The sequence below is a fragment of the Onychostoma macrolepis genome, chromosome 12, assembly GCF_012432095.1.
Source record: "Onychostoma macrolepis isolate SWU-2019 chromosome 12, ASM1243209v1, whole genome shotgun sequence".
Taxonomy (NCBI): domain Eukaryota; kingdom Metazoa; phylum Chordata; class Actinopteri; order Cypriniformes; family Cyprinidae; genus Onychostoma; species Onychostoma macrolepis.
In genome coordinates, this window is record NC_081166.1 from 18,130,635 (window position 1) to 18,154,299 (window position 23,665).

Below are 23,665 nucleotides of genomic sequence, written 5' to 3' on the forward strand. Positions count from 1 at the left end.
CCCCCTTCCCCATATCATCTCAAATGAAAGCAGTTCCGTATTCTGTGCCGCTACTACAACCATCACTTTCAACAGCACAAATTCGTTCAAGCCTGTTTGTAAAAATCAATGCGCATCATCAACATGGACCCATGATGTGTAGAAGGTAAGAGATGGTCGTTACTGTCTGACTGCAGCTGTGTGTCGTTTTCACGCTCTCCCTTCATCGTAAAGTTTCGGGTGGGATGGGAATGCGGTCTCGTGTCATATATCAAGTTCGTCAGCATGTCTGTGTTTCTGTAGGATACTAGTTGTCAGGGTACAGCTGGTTATTTAGTGCGCACTGGTGAGCGATAAAGCACTCGCCTCTCGTTTACGGAAAGTGACACTTGTACAAATGGCAGCAAGTTAAAACGAGTGCGGCACTGACCGCACGTTATTCGTTATTGAGGTAAACGCAGCGCAGGGTTTTACAGGAAGATGACGCACAGAATGACACAGACGTTGGCCAAGTAGAGATAAACCGAGTAATTTTGACCAAAAAAAAAGACTATTGTATTGTCGTGAGGATGTCACGATAAGCGGCGTAGCTGATGAGGACCAACTGAGACATTTAGAGTATGGTAGAGACACTGGATCTGTTTGTTAACACCTTTCATTTAAGTCTGATCGCAACACAAAATAAGGGACGTTATAAGAACTACTATAAAATACGACAAAATGCTATGTTCACAGGCCCAAATTTTGTGTCGGTTAATAGCTACTTATTCTTCCAAACAATACCAGTCCCCCACTTTATACATGAGTTTTTTTGTAAGGATAAAAGTAGTTGCACATTTATTGAATGAGTCAAATATGTAATTTTCGAAGCCTCGTACTTTAACCCAATGGTTTCGTTTTGAAGATCGTGGGCGGGGCTTAACGCGCATGTAGTGATGCACCTGTAGACAAGTTCAAGTTTCTGAAACATTAAAGGTGCACTCAATAAATATCTCAGCAAGTGCTCAAAGGTGTATACAAAACATAAACATAAAAGCGTCTAAGAACAGCCAGACGAAATGTGACACATTTCACAAAACCATTCACAACGGTTATATTTGTAGCAATATTCAACAATGCATTGTATGGGTCAAAATGATCGATTTTTCTTTTATGCCAAAAATCATTAGGATATTAAGTAAAGATCATGTTCCATGAAGATATTTTGTAAATGTCCTATTGTGTCAAAATGTAATTTTTGATTAGTAATAGGGTGAAGTCAGCTAAAATGGGCCACATTTTGGTAAATTACTTATAATACCATCAAATAAGCTATGCATGATATTCTTATAAATTAGCATGGGTCTCTTAAATATATTTATATTTTTTTAAATGTGAAAAAATATAAAAGTTTTAAAATTATGAGAGTTCGAGTATCAGCAGGTACCTTCTTGAGCCACAGCACAACATTCAGGTAAAATGGGCCAGCTGTTCAGTTAAAATGGGCCAATATAAAAAGAGAATACAGGTAATTTCAGCTTAAACCATTTTATTTTAGTGAAGTGACGTGTGGCCAAGTATGGTGACCCACACTTGGAATCCGTGCTCTACATTTAACCCATCCAAGTGCACATACACACCTTGAACACAGACCTGGAGCAGTGGGCAGCCAATGCTGCGGCACCCGGGGAGCAGTTGGGGGTTCGGTGCCTTGCTCAAGGGTCTTGTGGTATTGAAGGTGGAGAGAGTGCTGGTTATTTACTTCCGCCACCGACAATTTCTGCCAGACCTGAGACTCGAACCCGCGACCTCGGGTAACAAGTCCAACTCTCTATCCATTAGGCCACGACTGCCCCCCATTTTTAACAGTAAATTAACACTATTGTCTTTAGTGTGTCATAGCAACGCCATAAATGTATTTCATTAAATAGAAAGTTGAATGAATATTTAATTAAACAATGCAATAAAAAATGAACTGATAATGTTTTATAGGTGTGTTTCTGTGCACTGGTGTCTTTTGTGTGCATGTATGCGTGTATGCTTGTATTTATTTATTTTTTTAAAGACTTAAGATTTTGTATGGATGCATATCTACAGTAGGCCTATAAACCTATTTTCACCCTCAATTTCTGTGTAAAATGTGTGTGTATGCAGGCCATTTTAGCTGAAAATTGTGGCCCATTTTAGCTTAACCAGCCATTTCTACCTAAACCTTTTTCACAAAAATCAAAGCTTCTTTAAAAATTGAACTTTTTTTTTATTTGAAAGAGCATGTCAAAACATTGTTCACAAATCTTTGCTTTGTTGGTAAGCTTACTTATAATTTCTTTAGTGCCCTTATTAGAGATTATTGAAACTTTCTATGTCAGGCTCACTTACCTTACAATTTTCTGACGAGCTTCATGTAACACTCTGCCCTGCTTGCCTTAAAAACTCAGACCAATAAAAATTGTTACATGTCAACAAGTGTTTAAGCAACAATGCAAGGTCAGTTATTGTGATTTTCTGTAAAAACAATTAAAGAGATATGATGCAACCTTATTTGGCCCATTTTACCTGATAGCCCATTTTAACTGACTTCACCCTATGCATTGCTAAGAACTTCATTTGGACAACTTTAAAGGCAATTTTTCTCAATATTTTTATTTTTTGCACCCTCAGAGTCCAGATTTTCAAATAGTTGTATCTCAGCTAGATATTGTCCTATCTTAACAAGCCATATTGATGGAAAGCTTATTTATAATGTATAAATCTCAATTAAAAAAAAAAAAAATTACCCTTGTGACTGGTTTTGTGGTCCAGGGTCACATATGACAAACACAACATATTACTTTATTGAAGGCAATAGCATAGGCATTGGTTTTCAAACTTGTTCCTGCATGTGGACCCACAGCTCTGCACATTTTGCATGTCTCCCTAATTTACACACCTGATTCAGATCATCACTCATTTGAGTTCATGGAGCTCTTTCCTAATGAGTGTGTCAGATAAGGGAGACATGCAAAATGTGCAGAGCAGTGGGTCCCGAGGAACAGGATTAAAAATCACTGGTCTAGAGCAGTGGTTCTCAAACCTCTAGTCCTGCACATTTTGTATGTCTCCCTTATCTAACACACCTGATTTAACTCATCAGCTCGTTAGTAGAGACTGCAAGACATGAATTGGGTGTGTCTGATAAGGGAGACGTACAAAATGTGCAGGACAGGTTTGGGAACCCCTGGTCTTCCCAAACCTGTCCTGGAGGCCCCCCTGCCCTGCAACTTTTGTATGTCTCCCTTATCTAACACACCTGATTCAGATCATCAGGTGAAAGTTCCATGCACTGAATTGACTGTGTCAGATAGCCTAAAACCCGAGATACACTGCATGATTTTCGGCGGTCCCAGACAAAAGACTGGCATCGTGAAACAATCGTGGCGATTTCTGATTCGCCATGATTGTTCCACAATGCCAATCTTTCGGCTAGGAGAGCTGAAAATCGTGCAGTGTTTAGGGCTTAAGAGAGATATACAAAATGTGCTGGGTGGTGGGTTTGGATCATTGGTTTTCAAACTCGTTCCTGGGGACCCACAGCTCTGCACATTTTGCATGTCTCTCTAATGAGCTGATGATCTGAATCAGATGTGTAAATTAGTTAAGAGCTCCATGAACTCAAATGAGTGTGTCAGATAAGGGAGACATGCAAAATGTGCAGAACAGTGGGTCCCAAGGAACAGGATTAAAAATCACTGGTCTAGAGCAGTGGTTCTCAAACCTGTCCTGGAGGTCCCCCCTGCCCTGCAACTTTTGTATGTCTCCCTTATCTAACACACCTGATTCAGATCATCAGCTCATTAGGAAAGAGCTCCATGAACTCAAATGAGTGTGTCAGATAAGGGAGACATGCAAAATGTGCAGAGCTGTGGGTCCTGAGGAACAGGATTTAAAATCACTGGTTTGGATTGAAAACCACTATCTATAGAGTATGGATCGGTAGGCTATATGTACAACAGGGATCCTCAAATCTGGCCCACGAGATCCACTTTCCTGCAGAGTTTAGCTCTAACCCTAATCAAACACACCTGCTATGCTAATCAATAATGTCTTCTGAATCATTAGAAAATCACAAGTAGGTGAGTTTGATCAGGGTTGGAGCTAAACTCTGCAGCGCATTGGACCACTTCAGCGCTACCAAAGCATGTATACTGACGAGCCTTCAGTGGGCGTGACAGATAGCGCACGATATTATATATTATTACAATACAGTTATGTATATAGCCTATATATATATATATATATATATATATATATATATATATATATATATATATATATATATATATATATATTATTACACTTTGTATTATTATTTTTTATATTATCATCTCACACATTGGCATTTTCTATAATGTATTTCTATAATAAAAAATACATATCTGATATGACTTAATATATAATTAGCATCAAACAAACAATATAATTTTATTCTCAAGGATTAAAGATTAAATGAAAAAAAAAAAAAAGATTGCAAAACCATCAATTAGGTGGCGATATGCTCTAAGCATAAGGCCTACATGACTGTTGAACAGAAGAAGAAAGAAGCAGTATGGCACGCTTATTCTTAGCGTCCGTTTCCATAGTGACTCGTCGATTCGTCGCTCTGTTGAGAATGTCTTGAGTCTTAACCAGGAACATACTCGAGTTGAATGAATTTACTCCCGGATGCGTTTTTGGAACCACATACCTCAAGTAAGCAAGGTTTGGGGTTAATCAACTGAAAGTTCAGGGTTTATCTGGCAGTAAGTTAACCATGCTTTCTGGAATACACCCCTGATGTACAATCAACCAACATAAACACAATGAGCATGAATGGAAAAATAAATGTCCAAACAAACAGGTTACACCCCAGATCAAGGATAACATGTAGTTACCTACTGTGTACTAGCACAAATCACCAAATCCTGTAATGACCATTATATGTGTCATATGAGTAGTAGTAGTAATAGTAGAAAAATAGACAGAAAAACAGACCTGAAAGGAAAACAAACAGCTTCACTGTGCTTTTATAAACATACTTCAGTAGGTCAGTAGGTGTCAGTATAAAATCCAAAATTACTGGTATTTTTAGCATGAATAAGAGTGCGCATAAACAACAGCTAGTACAGCGTTTTACTTGCTGCAGTGCACAATTAAACCTGCACAAAAATTATCATGGGAGCAAAGTGTTCATCAGTTGTACCCTTCGAAATTCTTCATTCCGAAGAACTCATTGAAGTGGCCAGTTTTGAATATTTCAGTTTAGAATGACCCTTCAATATGGCGGCCATGATTGTTCTCACTCCAGAGTGCCCTTGACTATGGTTGAGGCTAGAAGGGATACTGCAAAAGCTACTGGGCATGCACACATCAATACAGCATAATTTTTCTCACACCGTACAACAATAATTACTGTTTTTGCATTATTGTAAGGGGTAGGTTTAGGGTTGGGGTAGATGTATACGTTAATAAAACACAATATAATAGGTAGAAAATTTAATTTATTGTTAGCTTCTGGTTTTTGCTGCATCCCTTCTCGCCACAACCCCTGACTATGGCTGAAGGTCACATGACTGTGATAATGACAACGTGGTGAATATTCATACTATATAGAACAGTGGTTCCCCATTACGGTCCGGCGACCCACCGCCCTGTACTTTTTGAATGTCTGTTTAAGACACACCTGCTTCAGATCATCAGCTCATTAGGAGAGATTTCTAAGTGTTCCAATCGGAAGTGAGCGTCCCTATGCCCTGCTCACTCCAAAGGGAAGAGCCATTGAAGTGGGGACTTTGGAAAGAGCAGGGGAGTTCTGTGACATAAAGCCATTTGGAATGCCCTTGGCAAAGGGAGCAATGAAAGACTATGTAATTTGCTTATTATCTTCACCTGGAATGTTACAGCATTAATATGTTACAAATAAATATACATTTTATAATGAAGATTTTAAAATATGCTTTATGTGTGTGTGTGCGTTCCCTCTCTGTTATAAAAGTTGCCATCTCTTCTTTGAACCCTGCATGTCACAATTACCCAACGCATCTACTATTAAACATTTCTTACTTATGAAACTTATTTAAACTTAATATTAATTGTGTGTAATTTATCACAACAAAACACCCTAAATGTTTCTGTTCATACGTTACCAAAACTCTCCCGCCACATCTAGCTTTAAAATCATGAGGATGTGCCACATTGGGTCATATGACCATAAATTATGGACCATCGGACTTGTGAAAGGGCCTTTCATGGAGGGATTGAGGTGTTCACTTACGTTTGGAACGCCCTAACAAATGGCGTCCCCTTCCAAAAGTGCCCTTCAAGGGTGCAATAGGATTTGGAATTTGCATTGTGTCAGCCTGGACTGGAATTGAGAAACACTGATTTTTAAAGGTGACTAAATAAGAAATAAAAAAGAAGTACTTACTGAGAGAGTACGATTTCAAATGCAGCCTTTAACATACAAAGATTATAGGCTAATGTTACACACAAAGATATAATATTCACAAACCAATAAAACTTTCAATGATTTTAAAATTTTGATATAAATCATAATTGTTTTATCCACATCCACAGGTCTGTCTTAAGGGCATGTTTAATTTTCCATGATGTCATGAAGGAAGAGAAGGCCAGGGGCCCTTCAGCAGAATACTGCAGTTGAGCCACAGAGAGGCTGAAGCTGCATTCCACTTCATCCGTACACCATCTGTTTTTCCTTCATCCCTCCTTTGGTAACTTGACAATGACATCACATAGGAAACACCTGGTGAGGGACTTCAACCATTTCATCACCTGTTATATCTGTAAAGGGTACTTGATCAAACCCACCACCGTGACAGAGTGCCTGCACACCTGTAAGTATCTACAGTATCTATGGGAATTTAATGACAATTTTGAATGATGATTTAGCCGTGGTTTTCAGCTGGTGGGCTCTGACCCAAAAATGATCTGTTCTAATCGGTGCGTGTGGAAAAGAAACAATGATAAATTTAAGTAATAAACTGTAATTATTCATACAAAGTTAGGATAGCAGAATAAGGAAACGACTTTACATATATGTAATTGTTAAATGTTTAATATATGAAACAATGTGTCCAAACAAACTATTGTATTTTAGTGCAGGCCTACCTGATTCCCTGATACAGTAGGCCTATTTAGACCAGTGTTTGTTGCATGTATTTAAGCTGATAAATCCCACTCCTGCTGTTGTTAATGATTTTAGGGACAATTAATTTCATAATGCTTGATTAGGCACATATGTATTTCCATAGAGAGTATGCGAACGTCAGGATTTAGTGTTAAGTAATTGTCATTTCATTGTCAGGTGTAAGTGACCTACTTTCCTTTCTGCATTATACTGATACGGCAAACCAGATGTGAAATTTCCCTCATTTTTAAGATGCATGACCAACACACTGTCACTGTCATCTGTAGATCAGTCACCATGACAACAGATATTCTCCTCAAGGATAAGCTATTTTCACACAAAATATTTTCTTGATTGAGTTAGCTTGCAATTTGTGCTTTATTGTTTGATTGTGGCATATGAGAAAGTTAGATAGTAAAATGTTTTATTATTATTTATATTATTTGGTATTTATTTTAATCACTTTTTTGCTTTATATTTAATGTTAATTAGTGCCATAAAAGTAATTTAATATCTTGAATGTACTAGGCATTTGTTTTAGAAAACACTGTATTTTAGCCACCTGCCCAACTTATTATTACACACAGTGATGAGCTGATTGTGTCGTGTATCAATGTCAGTGTGTAATATGGGTGGGCAGTGGCTATTTTCCCCACTTACTCATGAGGTAAAGCAGTTTGATATAGTTTGTGTGTGTTGGTAGCTTTGTATGTGTGTATTTACAGAGCAATAAGGTAATGATTGTTGCTACAATTTTGCAGGTGAAAAATGAAAGATGTTTTACTGGCCAAGCAAAACCAGCTAAAGCTTTATCTCAATGTCAGTTTGTAAGACTTGGTTTTAATTGTAGTCTGTGGTCATTCTTGCAGATGTAGGGAATTTCAACTGTAAAATATAACATAAAAAATGATTGTAATTTTAACAGTAAGACTGTAAAAATGTTACAGTAAAATGTAATTGGTAAATGGGAAGTTCTGTTGCTATATACGGTGGAAATCTGTAATAGATATAATAGGACATCAAATACTATAAAGCAATGTAAAATTTGCTGTTTTTTTTTTTTTTTTACTGTAAATTTCAAAGATTTTTACTGTTACTTAAATATAATTACTTCTCTTTTTCTGCTTTTGTATAGTTTGTAAAAGCTGTATAGTCCAGCATTTTGAGGACAGCAATGATTGCCCAAAATGTGGTATCCAGGTTCATGAAACAAATCCTTTGGAGATGTTAAGGTAAACCACACTGGTCCATGATATCCTACTACTAATTCAAAACCCTTTCAGAAAATCTGCTTCAAGTGGTCTGGGATCAGATTCAGTGTAGAGCGCACAACAACACAAGCCATGATAAGGATTAATGAGATTAATTGATTTTGAAGAAATCTGGAACAAAATCTAATCGCTTTCCCATAATAGATCTCAGAGATTTTTTTGTTACCCACAGTTGCCTGGTTTTGAGCAGTGTGGGGTCATAAAGTGGCAATGAATTTGATCCTGGTTGGGAGGCATTCCAGACTATGTTCTGGAGCCAGAGTGTCAGCTGTGAGACTAACCCTGCACAAGACTGCCTCTCCACACCAGTGATACATCTCCACCCCAACACCAGACAGAATGATAACATAATAACAAGAGTATAGAGCAGCATTAACCTGAACCTGCTAACAGACATAACAGCGACATTAGCATGGCTGGTGTTCTGGTAGCTCACATTTCTGTGTATTTCTTTTCTCCAAAGGCTGGACAACACTCTAGAAGAGGTCATTTTCAAACTTGTGCCTGGTCTTCGAGAAAGTATGTATTTTGCCATTTGAAGTAACTCTTGTCATTTATAGATGCCATATATCAACTGGCATTTAATTAACTTTTTCATTTTCTTCCAGAGGAACAGCAGCAAGAGATTGAATTCTGGAGAAGAAACAAATCGAAAGAAAGTCCTGATGGTAATTGACTCAAACTGTGAAATGATACAACTGCACTCACCTGATAAACATGCTAACTCAAAGATTCACCATTTTAAAGGAATAGTTCACCCGAAAATGAAAATTGTGTCATTCATGTACTGTTTTCGCTGCAAAACTGAAAGAAACGTGAGAGAATTTTAGCAGAATGTTGACTCTGCTGTTTTCCATATGAAAGTGAGTGGAGACCATGAGCTATGAAAATTACAAGCTCTGAAAATGACAAAAAGCTCTGTAAAAATATGCCAAATAGAGTAGTGATAGAACACACAGGTTATATGAACTAGTGTTATGATACATTTATGCTCCCTGTTGTTCTTTTAGCTGTTTAAAAGCTCTTGGTCACACTTAATTTTCTTTTTATGGAAAGGAGCAGCAAGAAAATTTGCCCTATCACCTCCTTCTGTGGTTTACAGAAGAAAGAAAGTGATATGGGTTTGGAATAGCAGAAGGTTCAGTAAATAATGACAGACATTTCGGTTTTGGCTGAGCTATCCCTTTAATCCCACACATTAGGCTCTCCTGGCTATGAGTCCTATATGGGCCAGGTTACTCTGCTGTATCAGCATTTAAACTTCTTTCATCAGACTTTTGGTATCACTTTTGTTCCTTATCAAGTAATGTCTTTACAGCTCAAATTAATCTACCACACTGTGTTCCACTGACCTTGGCTCAGAGGTGGTGGGTAGTAAAATGTGAGTCATCAGAATACAGTAGATGTATCTGTGTAACTTTGCTCCCTTGACTCCAGAGAGAACTACTACACTCTGTACAACTGTTTTATACAGTTACAACTGTAAAGATAAGCACTGAAATTTGAAAACTGATAGACTTTAATGGAGTCAATAAGCTTGACTCTTATGACCAAATTTAAACATAATTTGGTGTTTTAGACAAACACCTTTTTATGTACAATAAAACAATGTAAATAATTGTACTATATAAATAATTGTGAGATAAAGGCAACTATCTAGTCAGAAGGTTTTTATTTTTATTTTTTAAATTCCAAATTGTCAGAAAAATCTGCCATGGTAAATAAATTTTATTAGTTTTTTTTTTTTTTTTGCAGTTTAGGCTCACTACCCTCAGTCAACCTTAAACACCTATTCTAGGCATTACTGCATTTTCCTCAGAGTGCCATCAAACTAATTTTATTAAGTAACACACTGGCCAGCAAGTTAGAATTTGCTCTCACGGGGGTTTGCATGAAGATGACTTAATTTCTGGACTTAATTTAAGACCATATTGAATGATGGTGAAGACACACAAGACCATGCCATTCATTTCTTTTTCTACATCATATCAGTAGTAAAATTACATGGCCTTATTTGTTTGGGATGCCCCATTTAGTTAAAAGAGGTTTTGTGTGATTTGTTGGAATGTATGAGTTTTTTTTTGTGTACTACAATCTTCGTAATCTGCAGCTCTTATGCTCAATGTATGAACCAAAATGAATGACTTTCATAATACTTGGAGTCTCCAAGGCAACTTGTAAGTGTTTGCAGCTGTAAGAAGTTCTTAATGATGAGATAATTACCACATTCATGATTTTCCCAAGAGCATCGTTTTGAATATTATCTATTTCATGTGAAAGAAAGCCTGAGAAAAGATGCAGATGCTATTTTGCATTAGCTATGAGTCTGAAATGTTTAGCTTTTGTGCCCTGCTTTGTCAAGGGAGCACATAATGTGGCACATATTTATTTTAATTTTAATGAAATTTATGCAATTTTCACAAAATAAAAATATTGGATGTTTAGATTGATACACATACAGGAATTTTGCATTTTAGGGAGTCAGAAAAATGTTAAAGTAAAAATAAATAAAATTCAAGTAACCCTATATAGTGCTTTATACAACACAGGTTGTGTCAAAGCAGTTTCACAGTAATAAACAACAAGAAATGAACACTGAACACATTAAATAACACTAACACTTAATGTTGAAAAATTATTCAATTGTGTTATAAATTGAATTTCATATGTAAAGCAGCATTATAGAAGACAATAGTATTATTTGGCTCAATTTAGTTAAATGTTGATTCAGTTTAGTTTAATAAAAAAAAAAAAAGAAAATCTGTGTGGAAGGTAGATGAAACAACAGTTCAGACCTTTTGATAAAGTAATTTATAATAATAATAATTAATGTTTAATTTATATAGCGCCTTTCCCAAGCTCAAGGACGCTGTACAAAAGCAGAAACACAATAGACAGTCGATTCACATAATCGTAACAGTCTTTTCACAATCAATTAATCAGTTAAGTGGACAGTAGACAGTTGCCCAGTCCGGGGATAGACATGATTGAAGTTGCATATCATGGTACAATTATGTACAGAAAATAGAGACACAGACATAGTATAAAGTAACAATAGAAAAAAAAAAGGTAATGTCAATAAGTAACAAACAAAGAATAGAAAATGCAACAAAAATAATAAACAAAACGAAAATACTCAGAGAGAATTACAGCTGATAGTATAGGATGAGAAGAGTATCTAAAGAACATGATATGACTGATAGTATTGGGTAAACAAGTAGGTTTTGAGTTGTGATTTAAATACAGAGAGAGAGAGGTTATTGACCTTAGTGCCAGAGGTATAGAGTTCCATAGTTTAGGTGCAATGACGGAAAATGATCTGCCACCCATTGAGGATAGACAAAATCTAGGTACAGCAAGAAGTTCACGTCCTAACGATCGAAGTGATCGAGGCGGAACGTAAGGAGACAGTAGATCAGAGAGATAAGAGGGAGCAAGGCCATTGAGTGATTTAAAAGCAGAAGAGTTTTGTAAGTAATGCAGGATGATACAGGTAGCCAATGAAGTTTAAATAAGATGGGGGTAATATGAGCAGATCGCTTAGTATGGGTTAATATTCTTGCAGCAGAATTTTGAATATATTGTAAACGAGAGATAGGGTGCAATGGTAATCCGGCAAAAAGAGCATTACAGTAGTCAAGGCGTGATGTAATAAAAGCATGCACTAATGATTCAGCATCTTTTGGAGAAACATATGATCGAAGTTGGGCTTAAGCGACCAAGCTGGAAAAATGCAGCTCTGGATAGTTTACTAATGTAAGCATCCAGAGTCAGTGCAGGATCAAGAGTAATGCCTAAATTTCTGACAGTAGCAGATGGAAAAACTGTTGTAGCATCAAGGTTGAAACTGGGAGTATTTACTATATTTTTTGTTAGTGAAGGGGGGCCAGTAATTAATTTCTGTTTTGTTTAAATTTGAACTGAGCCAGGCCTTTAGCTCATTAACACAGGTAGATAGTGATGTGGTCTGGTGAATGGAGTCTGGTCTGCAGGCAGTATAAATCTGAATATCATCAGCATAACAGTGAAAATCATGACGATGGATATGTCCAAGAGGCATGATGTAATAAATAGTAATGGCCTGAGAACAGAGCCCTGGGGAACACCCTGACTGAGTAAAGTAGTGGGAGATTTATTATGCATAGAGATGTAGTATTGTCTATCAGTGAGATCGGAAGAGAACCAGGATAGTGCAGCACCTGATACCTACCTCAGAAAGGCGGGAATGTAATAACTTAACATGACAATCCTTTAACATGAGCAACTCTGTTTTGTCTGTTTCCAGAGGATGGGCCTATATCTAAGAAGGCCCGAGTGGATGAAGATGTTAAAGGTGATGGAGACTACCACAGGAGTGATCCTCAGATAGCCATCTGTCTAGACTGCTTGCGTAACAATGGGCAGATGGGAGAGAACATTGTTAAGGTTAGCCATCTTGAACCATCTCTCCTCCTCCTGTAGGCTACTTTATATGTGCCATTCCATGTCTTTTATCTTCTTTCTGTGTTGGTCTTGCCCCCTTATCCCTTCTAAAGGAAAGGTGATCCAGGATCAAATTTTTGAAGATCAAGATCTGTGTGTTTGACATTTAAGATTATCCTGATCCTCATTCTTTACTAAAGCCTGGTATCAATCAGTGTAACTACCAAAGCTTAATCGTTCTATCGGCTCCCACATTGCCAGCATCTCCCTTGTTGCAAATAAATCTTTTACTTTCATTCTTTTTAGTAATAATGAAATTACAATTTAAATTTTTTTTTTTTTTCTGTTTTAATGCATTTTAAAGTGTCATTTATTACTGTGATGGCAAAGCTGAATTTTCAGCAGCCACTACTCCAGTGTCGCACAATCTTTCTGAAAATTTTATAATATTTTCACTGAGTTGCATTTTGGAAATTTGTTCAAAGTTGTATTTTCACCTTGTTTTCCAGGGCTTAATGAAAAAATTTATTCGCTGCTCAAGAAGAGTGACCGTTGGAACAATCAAGAAGTTTTTAAGTCTGAAGTTAAAGCTTCCCAGTTCTTATGAGGTAACACCTGAATATCTTTGGTCTATGTTTTTCCAAATTTTAAATGTAAGGAATTAGGTAGGTGACCATTTTTCCTGTAAGCAGACACGTTTATGCTAAGCATATAGTGTGATTAAAACCTATATCTTTTATCAGTACATGTGTTCCCTGGTAGTCAAACCAATGACCTTGGCATACAGAAACACTCCAAATGAAATATGCTCTTAGGACTCAAACATGTCTTATTTAATTGCATGCGTTTCACCAATTAATTCAATTCACGATACAAATCGTTGCAAAGCAGCTTTACAGGAAATTAAGTTTCTACAATATATTTAGTAGTAGCTTATCAGTGGGGACTAGGTCAAGCTGACGTACATATGGCAGAAATGTATGGTAAAAATCAGTTAATGACAATCAAACAGACGATGAACACTATTAGGGCTGCAACTAACGATTATTTTAATAATCGATTAATCTGTCGATTATTTTTTCGATTAATCGGATTTTTTTTTTTAAAAACACCAAGAAAAGCATTCATTTCCAACCCTTTATTCAAAAACAGAACAAAAATCTTTAGAAAGTGCACAAACATGTTGCTCCTTGAACATCCCTGAGCTGTTATAATAATAATAAATAAAAATAAAAATGGACTAACACAAAAAACATACACATGTATATTTTACATCTGCCAAATATATACACTTTTTTAAAATAAAGTGCCACCTGAGCTGCCCGAACAATAAATAATTTATAAAAAAATAAACAATACAAATCAGAAAATTTAACAGGATTTGTTTGAATGTCAGAACTTGTTCTCTACACTACACTGCAGACGCACACACTCGCAGACGCACACACTCACAAACTCTCACACTGACACACACACACTCTCTCGAGTTCACTTGAAGCTTATTCATTAAATTATTACCATCATTGTAGTAAGTGCAAGGTTCATTTATACACCACATTTGAACACAGCTTAAGATGACCAAGTGCTATAAAAGAACTTTAAAATTAAATTAAAAGTAAATTAAAATACAACACACAAATATATTTGTCAATAATAACCTATATGGGACAAAGCACAGAATATACACTGCAAAAAAATGCTTTTCTGACTTAGTAGTTTTGTCCTGTTTTCAGTCCAAATATCTAAAAAAATCTTAAATCAAGATACATTTACTAGACACATGAAATAGCATAAGAAATGGTCTTATTTTCTGAAAAAACACCTCAAAATTAAGTGATTGTTTGCTTAAAACAAGCAAAATTATCTGCCAATGGGGTAAGAAAAATAATCTTAATGAGATATAATCTCAAACAGTAATTTTGTCTCGTTTCCAGTCCAAATATCTAAAAAAAAAAATGGCATGAGAAAATTAAGTGATGCTTAAAACTTCTAAGTAAGAAAAGCTTTTATTGCAGTGTAGCTATACATGACAACAGATTGAAAAATTAATGGTCCAAAAAAGGCGAGTGAATAAAAACGTGTCTTTAGTCTTGCAATGTAATTGCGTTAAAAGCGGAGATCTGTCTCCAGGCTGTGCGCGCGTCCATCTGAATGGAGGCGGGTGAAGTTACGAGGTTTCGCTGAGAGCTTGATGATCCAATGGCGTTAAGTTTTACTGACAAGCTCTTTTAATGCTTATCATTGGTTAACTATTTTTAAACCCTCTGATTTAAAATAATAATAACTCAAGTTTGGATAATTTTTCACAGCACCTGACTGGGCTAGGGTATGGCAACTGCCATACTCTGTCATACGGAAACGCCGCCCCTGCTCCCGTGCCATGCCATGTCGCTTTTGCATATTTTGCAGTTAACACACTTTTTCTGTTTATTTAGTGTGAAATGCTCCCACACCTTGGATGACTTGGGTCGCACGGATTTCTCTGCCTCTGCCATGTATCTTTCCTCTACCTCCGCTCGTTTTTTAAAATTTTTGCTCCGCCCTGTCTATGAGGCGCCGAACTCTGCTAGCATCAGTGCGCGAGAGAGACCGAGTGTGTTCACTCCGCGCTCAACTAAAGTTTTTTTTTTTTTTTTTTTAAATAATCAAACGTCTCCGCGTCGCGCGACACAACGAATCGATTATGAAATTCGTTGCCAACTCTTTTAGTAATCGATTTTTATCGATTTAATCGATTCGTTGTTGCAGCCCTAAACACTATTGACAGCAATGATTATATGTTGCAATCAAACTTATAGCAAGATTTGGTAGTTCTACGTGTTGTTTCAGGGTTGGCATCATCTCTTCTCAGGTGTTTAGTCATCTCAGATCTTTTAAGGGTTGGATCCAGACTGAAGCTTGTGTAATTCCTAGTTACCACGGGATGTCAATCCCATGTCAGAAACAGAAACAAATAGAGACATAGTGTAGCTGCTGTTCCAACAAAGTAAAAATGATTTATTCAACCCAAGCTAAAGAATAATAATGTGCATTTGATCAGATATAACTGCAGTACAAGATTATGAGACATTATATGAATGCTTGGCTAAAGAGATGTCTTTAATCTAGATTTAAACAGAGAGAGTGTGTCTGAACCCTGAATGTTATCAGGAAGGCTATTCCAGAGTTTGGGAGCCAAATGCGAAAAAGCTCTACCTCCTTTAGTGGACTTCACTATCCTAGGTACAGTGGTGGAAAGAGTACTGAATTTGTACTCAAGTACAAGCACTGTTACATTGCTGAAATAATACTCAATTACAAGTAAAAGTACTGGTGTAAAAACAGTACTTAAGTAAAAGTACAAACTACTCAGTACTAGTTACTTTTTAGCGGCAATATTTAATGAGTTACCAAAAAATATCAATTCATATCTTCGCTTCTGGGTCCTAACGCTCTGCCAGATACCCCAAGAAAACACTAAACTGTGCTAATATACACCCACGATGTCATGTAATACTGAAAAATTATAACCCTAACCTTTATCTCCATACTGAAATCCCAGATGGCCAGACAGTGTTTCAGCTAAAATATTAGTGTCTGGGACACTGTGAGCACAGAGACTGTAGTGTGCCCAACAAATTTTTTAAATGCTTGGCTTAAATATATAATATTAATTAAATAGTGCTCATAAATGGTTGTGGAGCTAGTATTCTGAAATGAAATGAGTAGAGACATGGACCCAGAAACAGCATTCCTTATATCAGACATAACAAGAGGATTCTCCCCAAGCCTTCAAACTGATGTCATCAGAGCTAGAACGCCATTCCACAGTGGAAGCGAATTTTCAGTTTTTGATTAAAGATTATGACGGCAGACAATTTTTTTCTCTGTGTATTGACTTGCATGGTTTAATTATTCACCACAAGACTAGTCATGTGCACTAAAAAAGTAGGGTCATTTTTGATTTCATGACAACTTCAATCATTTTCAATACCATTGGAAAAACTACCACATACTGTATACTGCCATATAGATTTTAATATTTCAAATTGTTTTGTCCATCCATTTTTTCAAGGCAAACATTATTTCAAGCTTTGAGTGGTTTAATCCAAGTCTTCTTAAAAAAAAAAAAACGACAAGTACACAGTCAGTAATAAAATTAGAAACAAATGACCTCAATTCAGTTGAGGTATTCGAAATATGACAACACTGAATTTTTTATAAGCAGTGATTTAAGTGCCATATATGTTATTTATTTAGATAAATGGAACATCAGATGGCTTTGACCTGTAAGTCTGTACAATGTAGTGATGTAGTTTGTTTCTCCAAACTTTGAGTCCATAAATTACGCTGAGCTCCCGCCTCGCTGTCAGCTCAGCTCTTGCTGCAGCAGCGGGTTTCCCCGGGTCAGATATCAGGGCTTTTATTGGTCCGTTTACAATAGGACATCTTTATTGGCCACTGAAATAGCGTCAAAGGTTTGAATATTAATTCAAATTGGGCGTACTCAGTAACGAGCTATGATTTAAATGTAACCAAGTAGATTATTTTGCTCAATTTGTATTTAAGTACAAGTAAAAGTACAGCTTTAAAAAGTTACTCAAAAAAGTACAAGTACCTGAAAAAAACTACTTAATTACAGTAACGCGAGTAGTTGTAATTCGTTACCTCCACCACTGCCTAGGTACTACCAAAAGTCCAGAGTTTTGTGACCTTAGGGAGCGTGATGGATTGTAGCGAGATAGAAGACTAGTTAGGTACGCAGGAGCTAAACCATTAAGGGCCTTATCGGTAGTAATAATATTTTGGAAATGATCCAGAACTTAATAGTAGCCAGTGCAGAGACCGTAAAATTGGGCTAATGTGATCATATTTTCTTGACCTGGTAAGGACTCTAGCCGCTGCATTTTGGACTATCTATAGCTTGTTTATTGAAGATGCAGGACAACCAGCTAGCAGTGCAGTACAATAGTCCAGTCTAGAGATCATGAATGCATGAACTAGCTTTTCTGCATCTGAAACAGGTAGCATGTTTCAAAGCTTGGCAATGTTTCTAAGATGGAAGAATGCGGTTTTTGTAACATGGGAAATATGATTTTCAAGAGACAATTTGCGGTCTAATATAACACCCAGATTTTTGACTGTAGAGGAAGTAACAGTACATCCGTCTAGTTGCAAATTGTAATCCAAGAGATTCTGTGTACTTTTTTTTTTTGGTCCAATAAGTAATATCTCCGTCTTATCTGAATTTAATAGGAGAAAATTGGTCATCCAATCTTTCAAATTTTTAACACACTCTGCGAGCTTAGATAATTTAGAAGTTTCATCTGGTCTTGTTGAGATATAGTTGAGTATCATCAACATAATGAAAACTAATCCTGTGTTTTCTACTAATATTACCAAGGGGCAACATAATGAAAATAGCAGAGGACCAAGGACAGATCCTTGTGGCACTCCATACTTTATTGGTGATAAAACTAGCAATGAGATGCAGCCTTGGTCTGACGCAAGAAGCAAATCATTTGTCATTTTAACAAGTGCAGTTTCTGTGCTATGGTGGGGCCTGAAACCTGACTGAAATTCTTCATAGAAATCATCTTTTTTTTTTTTGCAAGAAGGAGCGCTATTGAGCAGACACAACATTTTGTAAAATTTTAGACATAAACGGAAGATTTGAAGTGGGTCTGTAATTTGCCAGTTCACTAGGATCTAGTTGTGGTTTCATAATAAGAGGCTTAATAACCGCCAGCTTGAATGGTTTTGGGACGTGACCTAAAGATAACGATAGGTTAATAATACTGAGAAGCAGTTCTTCTGCTACAGGCAACAACTCTTTCAGTAGTTTAGTGGGTGCGATGAATGAAGCTGACGTACTAGACGCAGTAGGATCTACATTTGTTATTGTATTTCTGATGTTATCTATTTATCAGTGAAGAAATTCATAAAGTCATTACTATTAAACTGTGAGGGAATATTTAGATTGGGTGGCATCTGGTTATTTGTTAATCTAGCCACTGTGCTAAATAAAAACCTTGGATTATTTTGGTTATTTTCTATGTGTTTGTGGATATGCTCAGCCCTGGCAGCTTTTAGAGCCTGTCTATAGCTGGACATAGAAGTTTTTAGAATTGCGTGGAAAAACAGCAAGTTAGTTTTTCTCCATTTGCACTCAAGATTACGAGTTTCTTTCTTGAGAGAATGGGTATTACTGTTGTACCATGGCGCAGTACGGTTTTCTCTAACCTTTTTCAATTTGATGGGGGCAACAGCTTCTAATGTATTAGAGAAGATAGTGCCCATGTTGCTAGTCATTTCTTCTAGTTCATGTGTATTTACGGGTACACAGAGCAGTTGAGATAAGTCAGGCAGGTTATTTGTGAATCTGTCTTTGGTGGCTGGAACAATAGTTATGCATGGACGATAACGCGGAGCAATATAGTTAATATCAGTAATAGGCATCATGCACGATACAAGGTAGTGGTCCGTAACATCACTTTGAGGTACGATATCAATATCAGTATGATCAATTCCATGCAATATAATTAAAACTAGCGTATGATTAAAACGATGAGTGGGCCCGGTGACATTTTGCTTGACTCCAAAAGAGTTTATTAGGTCAGTAAACGCAAGTCCTAATGCATCATTTGTATTATCAACATGAATGTTAAAATCTCCGACAATTAGCGCTTTATCAACATTAACCAGTAGGTCTGAGGGGAAATCTGCAAATTCTTTAAGGAAATCTGTGTTTGGCCCTGGCGGTCTATACACAGTAGCCAGAGCAAGAGATAAGAGATTTCTTTTGCATATGTAACACTGACAGTGTAACATTAAGCAGAAGTATTTCGAATGAGTTAAACCTGTATCCTGTTTTCTGAATAACATTGAGAATATCACTATATATTTTTGCAACACTGCCGCCATGACCAATCTGACGGTGCTCATGCTTATAACAGTAGCTTGTTTTCACTTCACTTTTGGTGGAATAGACTCATTTAGATCAATATAATCATTTGAGCCAGTTTTTAGTCAAGCAGAGTACATCAAAACTATTATCTGCGATCATTTAATTTACAATAACTGCTTTGGGTGCGAGTGATCTAATGTTTAGGAGCCCAAGCTTTAAACATTGTTCATTTATTTTGCATTTTTCTGGTATAATCATGATCAGATTTTTTCTAGATCCTGCATTAAATTTATATTTTGACCTCACTATTTGGCGAGCGGACACAGTTTTTATAGCTTGGACAACGCAAGTACTTCTATCATTTAAGTGGGTAGGACAAAAGCCATCATAGCGGTTATTTGAGAATTGGCTTACTAGTCATATGGAGCTTAGCGTCCTGGAGATGTTGTTCAACAGGAGTTCCGCTCCGACTCTGCTGGGGTGCAGGCCATCACCATATTCTCATGTTTATCATGTTTCTGCGGTTTATGTTTTGCTTGTTTCATGTTTGCTTGGCTGTTTTGATCTACCATACAATGATATTGCTCTGACAGTCACTAACTTTCTCTGCAGCTAGATGTTCTATGCAATGGTGAGATCATGGGTAAAGACCACACTATGGAGTTTATCTACATGACCCGCTGGAGGCTTCGGGGAGAAAATGTAAGCTATGAGAATACCAGTGTCTCCTCCTTTCCTCTCTTCTCATGTGTGAAATCTAAATCCTCTCATCTTTTCCACTGGAATGAGCAGTGCGGCAGACCCCATTACTCAAAGCAGGTTCAGCAAGTTGTGTGGCTTTGCATGATATTTACAATTTAAAGCAATAAATTTAAGACAGCCATAAAATTTTAAGGTTAATTTCAAAACAAGTCGAGTCAGTCCCACATCCCCCTCCTCAGTTGGGCATGCACTTCAGAGTTAATTCTAGCATTATGATTGTCACTTTTACACAAGGCTGTCATGGAGTATGGAGCTATGAGGTCCAGGGTCAGGGATCGCTGTTGTGGTGAACAGGCTTACAGACGCCCCACTGGGGGGTCTCTACTCTGTTTTCATGCCCAAGCATATCCTCTTGCAACTCACCAGGGGACTTCATAGGGTAATGCCACATCTTAATGAGGGTCCCTGTATACCCTGTTGATAAGTGTATGACTTTCCATCTGTTTGGAAAAGCCACCACTTAGGCTCTATTTTAGTCAAAGTACAGCTCACCATGTCGCCATTTCACTACTTCAAAGTTTGATCCATTTAGGAATAAGATAAGATTGATTAATTCAACCAGGGGATACTCACAGACAGGAGGCTCACATCTGATAGCCCCAGCTGAAAGCACGCACCCAAGGAAGCGTCAGGCTAGTTCAGCAGGGGAACGAGCTCAATAAACTCCTCCACATATCGCGCCAGCTTCCGGCCAGCCTGCCGCAAACCCCACAACTCTTCCTCAGCCGTCAGCATTTTCGGTGTCGGTCAAGTCTTCTTTTACGTGTAGTGCCCTCCAAGGAGTACGAGGAGACGAAGGAGTGAAATCAGACTCTTTAATAGTGATAACTGGTACAGGATCAACAGAAACAACACCAAAATAACATTAAGACTCAACACTGGGGGAACCCAAACTGAATGCTTATAAAGCCAACAGAAACTAGGGAGGTAACGAGATAAAGATCAAACACAGGTGAACAGACTTAACCTTAATTAACTAATAAGGAACTAATGAGGGAAACCGGAACAAAACCAAATAAGGGAACACAAGAACAGATAGAAGAAACAGAAACAAACTAAACTGAAGTCCCAACTTCTAACAGATATAATCAGTTTTGGGATTCTGTTTTTTCTGACCAGCTTCTGAGGTTATAAAAGCTACATGAGGTTAAAAATGAAATCCTTTTAAATTGAAGTGGCACAGAACTGGGTCAGAAAGAGCCGTCACCTCATCTCCTATTTTTCTGGTACAGTACAGAAAACTCCTTCCCTTGCTTTCTATAAACAGGTTTCTGAGAGCGTATGTCAGTTTGATTTCAACTTCAATTTTTAAAAACTGTTTAATTGTTAAAGAAATACATTTCCAATAAACTTGACAAAATCTGTATACAAATCCATTGATGTATTTTAAGTTTGCATGCTGTACTGTAAAATGTACATTGTATACTTATCTACAACATGTCTCTTTCTTCAGGCCTACCCAATGGTACTTGAATATCGACCACGCATTGATTTTGGCTAGGTTGAAATATCCTGCACTAATTTCAGCCTATCAACAGACAGCGAATTGAATGGACATGTCCAGTTCTGAAGATACACTCTACCCGTCTCTTCTGTTTAATTACTTTGGCTCTCTTTATTGAGATCAGAAGCTTGTGACACTTACCGTGTGCCACAGGGATTTGTGTGGTGTGGTTTATTTACCAAAGTAACACAAAAGTCATGTTTAAGGGCCTTTTCCAATTTGCATATGATGGTATCTCATTTTTTTAAAAAAGTCATGATTTACAAATCTCAAGTATATGCGGCAGTGCCTTTTTCCATACATCATCTTATAAAGAGCTTCTGTGGAAAGACATTTTATAAAGATTTATAAAGAGGTGTTTTCGAAAGAAAAAATTCCTTTTGTGTTCCACAGAAGGACCAAAGTCATACAGGTTTTGAAAAACATGAGAGTGAGTAAATGATGACAGAATGTTCATATTTAGTGGTTTAATATTTTAAGTCTCCTGATGTTTAAAGCTTTGGGCTGGTTCAGAGCCTCCAACATCCTCCAAGGCTTTTAAACTGGTCTGTTTTTGATTTTGCCCACTTAAGGGATTTTATTTATTATAGGCCATACCTCTGTGCTCACACAAATGCCTTTTTCTTTTGAGGGTTTTGGTGACTTCTCTGCACATGTGCCTCATTTTGTTTTTTAAATAAAGGTGAAATTAACTTAGCTAAACACGTTGAGTAGAGATTTTACGATGTCATCATACTTCCCTGGCATCCTAATTGAGAAAAGAGTTGAGCTTTACTGTCATTGTGCCATTATTTTGGTTTAGGCAATGACTTTCTTACAATTTGTAGTACTCTGCCCCCACACACACAATTATAGAAACATGGGTATAATGTTCATAATTGCTGGTTTGAATATTGAGTCATGCTTGCCTGTTTTATGTCAGAATGCAGTTTTATGTCAGTAAATCCTGAATCAAAAAATGACAAAGTAAGGAAAGTATTCATAGTTTATTCTTGCAAAATAGAATTAAAGCATTTACTTGACCACATACACAGGCTTCATTACAGTATATTAGTCTAGTCGTATTACACCAAAGACACTCTACATCATGACCACGTGGGACACATGCTAAGAACTGTTTGTCTTACCTTACAACTATACTTACAAACAGAGGCCATTTGGCAAAACTAAAGATTGAATGTCTGTGCATGGAACAAAACTACCTAATTTCTCAGAGTTCAGAATTATTTTCCCCGAGTACTTTTTATTTTTTTATTTAAGTGTCTTCACAAATCTCGCTAAAATTTACTTCTGATAGAATCACACAAATTCTATTTGGAAGAAATCTTAAGCAACAATCAAGGTCAAAAAAGAAAAGGAAAAATATTATTTTGCTATTGTTTTCACATTAAAGAAGTTGACTTTGAAGTATAAAATATTGTGTTTAAGTGGAAACCGAATAATATGTTTAGAATAGACTTTTGAATGTCCTTGTGCTGCAATGATCAATATGTATTTTTGTAAAGAGCCCTTGTACATATTTTAAAAATGGAAATGTATGTTGTATGTTTAACAAACATCAAATGCTGCTTAGAATAATCTATTCTATTTTTCAGTGTAAAGTCCCTGAGGTGATTCCTATAGAGATTAGAAATGTGTATATGACAATTACTGTATTTGTGTGTCTTTGTTCAGAAGAAAAATACACTTATGATTATTGA

General features: G+C 36.8%; 1 protein-coding gene across 1 annotated transcript; it reads left to right on the forward strand.

Moving 5' to 3' along the window:
• On the forward strand, nucleotides 1-22,798 carry pcgf5b (polycomb group ring finger 5b). Its single transcript, XM_058793081.1, has 9 exons — nucleotides 1-145; nucleotides 6,550-6,827; nucleotides 8,256-8,352; nucleotides 8,855-8,910; nucleotides 9,000-9,059; nucleotides 12,677-12,816; nucleotides 13,323-13,421; nucleotides 20,312-20,401; nucleotides 21,915-22,798. Exons 2-9 carry the CDS (start codon nucleotides 6,716-6,718, stop codon nucleotides 21,960-21,962), a joined length of 702 nt encoding a protein of 233 aa, XP_058649064.1. The 5' UTR covers nucleotides 1-145; nucleotides 6,550-6,715; the 3' UTR covers nucleotides 21,963-22,798.
• Nucleotides 22,799-23,665: the final 867 nt, after the last annotated feature.